We start from the raw sequence: 6,997 nt of genomic DNA, 5'->3' as shown, positions 1-6,997 counted from the left end.
GCTCGTTGTTGTTTTGGGAACAGGTCATGGGCTGAGATCATGGGAGCCTCCTGTGGCATTCCTGAATCCCTGTCTGGTCGGGGCTTGGCAGGAATACTTTCCTACAGCACATATCGTGTGTTTCGTACACACCTGAGATATTTTTACAGCAGTAAAATAAACAGTGCGACAGAGTGTCATCACTTTATCCTTTTGTACTGAGCTGAAACCCGATAACTTTTGTGTATTCCTTTGATTCCTTCACTTCAGCCCCAGGTTTACTGTGGAATTAAGTCATCCTTGCACACTAATCCCTTTCACTACAGAAATAGATTCAGTTCAGCCCATTTTTGGTAACTGTTATGCAACTCGTGATCGTTCATGGTTAAGGATATTCGTGACTGGCTAATGCCTGCAGTAATACCTTTTAACCTGATCTACAACTGGAGTCCATTACCCTTCTAAACCTAATTGTATTTCTGGAACAAACACTATTTTTGTTTAGTAAAGTCCTAAAAGTCTGCAAGTGTTTGTCATTGTACTTTTATGTGTCATGTACTGCATTTGTTCTGCTCAGAGAGGCTCAAACCAAACACAAAACTAATCTCTATTATAAATTATAAAGCAGTCATGTGTTTTCTTAAGGAAAAAAGGTGCATGTTTACCCATTTCATTAAAAACAAGTGATCATCTCTGTGGGTCCTGAGAATGGAGAGTCCCTTAATCCTTATTACTTAAAGAGGTCTTCAATGAGATTACAACCCTGCACAAATATTGCAAGTGGACATCAGTGGACCATCTGTTGCCACTTGTGAAGAAAACCAAACATTTTAACCTGTGTAACCTCATAATTCAACTTCAAATATGAGTACAAATACTCTGAATGTTGAAATGTTTCAATTTGTGGTGAAACCAAATTTTTTCAGATTTTCTTCTGCCGCTGGCAAACTTTTCCCAGGTGAAAATCCACGTGCATGACGTGTAATTACATTTCAACTTAAAACACATCGTTAATAAACCTGAGATCTTTTTGACTACTTCTTTAACCTGCTGTGACACCCCAACATGTTTCTCTGTGACACACCTCTCAGGAGAGGATTTTCGAGCGCCGCACCTGCAGCGCAGATTAACTCTGAGCAAAGATTAAGCAAATTAACTATGATGGTGTCTCCCGAAATACACGGTTACTGTGCAGTCAGTTGAACAGCAGTCACAATGTAGAGCACGGAATAACATTTCATGGATCCTCTTAAAAACATTTGGGACTTTTGTGATGCCAAAGAAGGTGAGTTCCCACTGAAATAATACAATTGTGCATTTGTTTTTACTTACTGAGCTATTGTTTAACCTATTTACTTACTCAGGTGTACTGTGTTTATACTTGTAGTGTTTGCAACACCATGTAGTCATAAAAATCCTAACAGATTATGTACCGATAGCATTTATATACTTTGTCCTGAAAATGCTTTTTAAAAAATCTATTTATAGTCTGCTTCTACTAACTTTACTATCAATAATAAATCAACATTAAATGGCTTAAATGGCACAGCAAATTTTTAAAAAGGAAACTTGAACATTACATGTGACTGTGGCATGTTTACGTATATGCTCAAAGTAAAACTGGTAAGAGGGAATTATTTATGAAATATTTCTGTGTCACTTATGCGCCGCTAAGCCAGGTAATCAGAAGCAGACGCCACGCAACTGGCTGGTTTCCCAAAAGTTAGATCATGTTACCTGATGGCAGCAGTTGAGCAAAGTAAACAACATATGCTCGGAAGACGTCATTCAGCTGTTTGCCTCGAACATGGCGTGAAGTTGTTTGTGTCTTTGCAAAAATCCCACGAGGTACAGTCATCTTTACTACAAATTCATGAAGCGGCTTTATAAAATACACCTCGAACGCAGGATACGTGTATTTAAGATGCAGAGAAGAAAAAAGTCAAGTAGCTGTTCACAAAGCACGAGAAAAACTCTCTAAATGGAAAAAAAAGCATTTGATTGTCAACGAACAATAGTTCCCAAAATTAGAGGAAGAAAAATTATTAATATACTTAAATGTTAATTTAATGTACATCTGATATAAATAACTGGAAATGGTTAATTAGATGAAAAGGAAAAAGACAAATGAAGTTGATTCGCAAAGAAGACCGAGTGTTGTTTGTTTGCCCGAAGATGCTTTTGACACATCAGCAGGAAACTACGGTGGGGCCTCACTCCCAGTGTCTCACATTTGGATGTGTTCAGGACGTATTGGAGTCATGGGTACTTAATGGTGTCATTTTTTTAATGTGGGAGGAGAAAATGTGTATTCACTAACTGGTTGTGAGTTGTAGACAGAGTTGATGGCAGTAAGTGTGAAATCAATTCATGAAACCCTTTTTTCACATAGGCTTAGAGAACACTCAGTGTCCCTCCAGTAATCACTGGCTACGAAACCAGTTGGCAAGTGGTTGCTGTCATGAAACTGGTTGCAAAGAGTCATAATCTGATTGCTCCCCCGTAGTTTGCTTGGAAGTTGCAAACTTGTCTGCAAACACTTACCATTTACTCTCCGAGCAGTGTATGGAGTGCAAAACAAACCAGAAATGGAGATCTGTTGATTTCAAAAGATGTTTACTTCAATGAAAAGGCACAGCTTTTAATTTGAAGGTGAACATTGTGTTGCACCTTTTTAAGTTTTACTGCAGCTCAGAGATTAATGGTGAGTGTTTGCGGACAAGTCAGTGTCTTCCATTCAAACTGCCAGCAACTGGGACAATTTTTTACCAACCACTCACTGAATACATATTTTTGTCTAGCGACCATAGATTGTCAGGGGGTCACTGTGGGTCTTGAGGTCTGTGCGACTGAGGTATAACCTAACCAAGTAGTTCTGGTCCCAAAACCTAAAGAAACAGCAAGCACAAAAAAAGAAACTAACAAAACAAGTGAAAATGAATTAAGACCAGCATCCTGTTGGCTGGCAGTTATATCCCCGCAGCCCCTCCTGCTTTCATATATCGACATTGTTGCTCTTTTAACCTTTGTTCTCAATATCCACAATGACCATGGCAAGTGTGTCACAGCACCAAATGAATACCTTGTGTCTATCTCAGAAACAGCAGCAGTGCAGTGTTTGACACCACAGAAACCACTTTAAAGAGTCCAATGGATGGACAACAGATGAATTGAAATTCAACATACATGGACTTTATATAGAAACTTTGAGCGGAGAGAGCCAAGGGAAGAATTCCAGTCACACTCTGCCAACTTCAAAATCTAAGGTGTTTCATATTTTCATATTTCATGTGTAGTAAATTTGGGCTGCTTCTGACCAATAACTCAACATTAGAGGAGCTTTTTGCACCAAAAGGCAACAATCAAGTCGAACACAACAGTAAGGGAAAATCCGTTGTTCTTGCTAAACTTCTGTTCCTCTCTTTCTCTCCTCTCACAGCCAATCAGCGATGATGAATGAGGCAGGACTTCGGAACGCCCTCCCTGACCAGTCATCGGGGAGTGGGCAAACTTTCGGCACCTCACGCCACCCAAGCGTCATTGACCCTATCTTATCAAAGCGGGTCTGTTTCTACAAGAGCGGAGATCCTCAGTTCAATGGTTTGCGCCTTGTCATCAACAACCGCACCTTTAAGACCTTTGATGCACTTTTAGACAGTCTCTCCAAGAAGGTGCCCCTGCCATTTGGGGTGAGGAACATCACCACTCCTCGGGGGATTCATGCAGTCAAATCTTTGGATGAACTTAAGGATGGGAAATCATACATTTGCTCCGATAGCCGTAAGGTAAAGCCCATCAATCTGGCGCTGGCCAGGAAGAAGCTGCCACCCTGGTACCACGCCAGACCAGTTAGCTCTCGTCGTCGGACTATTCAGCAGGGTCGGTTTTTCCCAGGTCAGAGTATCCACAAACAGGAGCCAGTGCTTATTCGCACACCCAAGAGCCTACTGGTTTTCCGCAATGGGGACCCCTCTGTAAGACACACTGTGGTGCTTCACAAGAAGACTTCTCCAAGTTACGAGGCTATCCTGGAATATATCTCAGAGCTCATGCAGTTCCATGTGGTGAAATTACACACTCCTGATGGCAGACGTGTGAGTGTTCTCCTTTTTCACATAGAAAAAGGATTTAAGAATTAATGAATATTCACAAAACATTTCCTCTAATTGGAAACAAATTAGTATCATTGTTGATTAGATTACACTTCCCATAAGAGACTGATTTAACCTTGGCATAAAATACCTGTCGCATGAGGAGAGAAAGTGTTAAGCTTCTTTGGCCACTCACCCTAATACCCAGAAAGGCCTTCTGGGATACTGCACTGTAAGGCTTTAGGTCAAGGATCTAATACAATCAGAACTTGTGGGTGATGCACAAATAATAATGAGTAAATAATACTTTTTTCTAGTTATGCATGCAATTTGCCAGTATTTAACATGTTATTAAAATCAAGATTATTTGAAAGGACTGACTTCTTTGTCTGCTGTCTGCTGCAGGTTGACGGTGTTCCAGGCTTGATATTGTGCTCTGGAACTGTGGTAGCTGTGGGCAGGGAGCCATTCAGGCCTGCAGACTACAGTGCACAGAAATCTCCATCTCCAACATGGCGGCGTACCAAGCAAATGAGTCTCAAGAGGCAAAAGGCTTTGAATCGTAAGTTTATATTCAAATAAACATTTTTTTAAATTTTTTAAAGGTTTTTAAGACTAAATTATTGTATTTACATGAGGAGAATACATTGCAGGCACAATTCGAAGAGTAGCGTCAGTTCAGCAGACCTCTTTTCGTATGACACAATCGGTGCGCCTGGAGTAATCTACCTGGCCTCTTGGGATAAAGCTTGGAGAAGTGCTGAGGCAACGCTATGTACATAATACTGTAGATGACCTACATACACAGTCACCGGGTTGGCTGGCTAGTCTGCTTGATGAGCAGCACTCATATCATCTTTCTAACTTTCCTTTTGCTCTTTCTCTTCTCCCTTCATGCTTCTCGGGTGTCCTCTCCTCTTCAATCCTTGGATATTTCGACTCTTTTTTTTCGCCTGACTCCTTGAAAAGGTAAAAAGAAGTCAAGGAATTTTTCCTCGTCATCTGAGAGGTACATCGTTCATCAGATTCACAACACCATCGCAGAGAGTTCCTGTGATACACGCAGCAACCCCACAAACTCTGTTGAGTTGGAGTCAAATCGCATCCTGGAGTCTGTAGCAGAGACAGATGGCAATGAAGCTGAAGGGCAGGACTACATGCTGCCCAGCGACGACAATATTGAGAAGTCCTTCCAGGTGAATCAGGACGGCAGCATGACGGTGGAGATGAAGGTGAGGTTGACAATTAAGGAAGAGGAAGCCATCCACTGGACCACCACCCTGACACGCTCAAGCGTAACCAGCCAGCTTAATGCGAGCTCTTTACCGGAGACTGAGGCAGAGCTGGACATCTGCTCGCCTAAATCAAACTCACTGGATTTACAGAGTCTTGCTGCCACTGTCGACACAATCAACAAGGACAAAACTCAAGACAACAATGACGATGATCCACCATCGCTCGGTAATGGAGCTTTAAGTGAGAGCGGGAAGGAAGAGGAGATCGTCAAAAACCACTCAGATGCATTGTCCTCTGGGAGAGCTCCCACACCAGGATACAAGCAAATTAGCAAAAAGCAAGCCTCTGTGGAGAGTATCAAATCAGTAACAGAAGATGGGATTCAGCAAGGAACTATTGGCTCTTATTCCTACAGTGAGCAGACAGGAAACGGAACAATGACAGAGCAGTATTGCATGGTCAAGCAGAGCAGCACTAGACCAGTGCCCAAACCAAGAAGACTCAGCTCTGTTGATGTCAACAGTAAAAATGTTTCTGGATTTAAATCTGCAGAAATGAGTGAGATCGTGCAGAGTGAATCCAGCGGAGAGGAGGTGACTGAGACAGTCATACACATATATGAACAGCAGACATGCCAGGACAATTTCCTTGCAAATGTTTGTGCACACACTACTACGACTGTTGGAAGGCCACCTACTTCAGAAACAGGGCAGATGTCATCGAATAATGAATTTGAATCAGAACTCTGCAGACCGTCAACTGCATCCGAGTCCATTAGTATCTGGAAGACTGAAAGTATGTCAGTAAAGTTGCAGAACAATGGTGTAGTGCGAGGAAAAAATAGACAGCAGCAGTTCCAAAAACCCAGAAAAAGCCAAACAAAGACCCATCAAAAAGACGCCAGCATGGATAAGAGGGCATCCTCAAAGCCCAAGGTGGTTCGGAGGCCCGCAACACCACGAAAAAGACAAAAACAGAAAACTGCAGAAGCAACGGAAGCACATAAAAAAGTAAAAGCTTTCTCCAGTGCCGGATACATTAGGAGGATTTATGGAAACAAAATGAAGTCATCGAAAACGCTGAAAAACCTTAAAAAGAGAACAGCACAAAACAGGGACAGAGGTGTTACAGCAAAGAGCTCGGAAGTGTCAGATGAGACAACAAGAAGCACGGTCAAAGACTCACATGTGCAATCAGTGTTAAACAAATCCATAGAGAGAGTTTCTTTTGATACAAGTCAGATGAATGTTTCTCCCAATGAGGTCAGCCAGACACGGGGAATACTGACACGGCAGACATCGATGCATATGGAGAAAAGGAGCAAAAACGAGCCCTATGATATTAATGGAAGCGTGTTGCCTGCTTTTAACACCTCCAGCGCTGTTACAAATGAATATGTAGAAAGCTGGCTGCAGAAAGCCCACCTCAACCAACCGTCTCACCTGCGTGAGGAACGTCAAAACCTGGAAGCAGAAAATGGCAAGTGTAAAGAGCCTAAAAATAAGCATGACCTGATCGATGTGGCAGAAGATGTAAAGTGTTCGGAAATACAAATGTGTCAAACTTCAGAACCTCCACCAGAGAGTTCACTGGCAACATCTGTCAAACTTAGAGTCCAATCTTTTGAAAACAAATCGAGTCCACCCGTCGAGAAAGCTACAGCCAGGCAGCAAATTGTTCATCATTCTCCA

General features: G+C 42.0%; 1 protein-coding gene across 1 annotated transcript; it reads left to right on the top strand.

Annotated features, from left to right (window-relative positions):
* The first annotated feature begins 1,204 nt into the window (after positions 1–1,204).
* On the top strand, positions 1,205–4,748 carry LOC100698816 (oxygen-regulated protein 1). The gene is made up of 3 exons (XM_013276577.2): positions 1,205–1,264; positions 3,419–4,073; positions 4,476–4,748. The coding sequence occupies exons 2-3, from the start codon at positions 3,429–3,431 to the stop codon at positions 4,650–4,652; spliced, it is 822 nt and encodes a 273-aa protein (XP_013132031.2). The 5' UTR covers positions 1,205–1,264; positions 3,419–3,428; the 3' UTR covers positions 4,653–4,748.
* Positions 4,749–6,997: the final 2,249 nt, after the last annotated feature.

Source organism: Oreochromis niloticus, linkage group LG9 (assembly GCF_001858045.2).
Source record: "Oreochromis niloticus isolate F11D_XX linkage group LG9, O_niloticus_UMD_NMBU, whole genome shotgun sequence".
Classification (NCBI taxonomy): Eukaryota; Metazoa; Chordata; class Actinopteri; order Cichliformes; family Cichlidae; genus Oreochromis; species Oreochromis niloticus.
This window is presented reverse-complemented; position numbering and strand designations above follow the sequence as displayed.

Excerpts from the sequence above, each read along its gene's own strand:
- LOC100698816 (XM_013276577.2), top strand. The coding sequence starts at position 3,429 with ATGATGAATGAGGCAGGACTTCGGAACGCCCTCCCTGACCAGTCATCG. Across the intron at positions 4,074-4,475 it reads ACACTCCTGATGGCAGACGT|GTTGACGGTGTTCCAGGCTT; the intron begins GTGAGTGTTCTC and ends TGTCTGCTGCAG.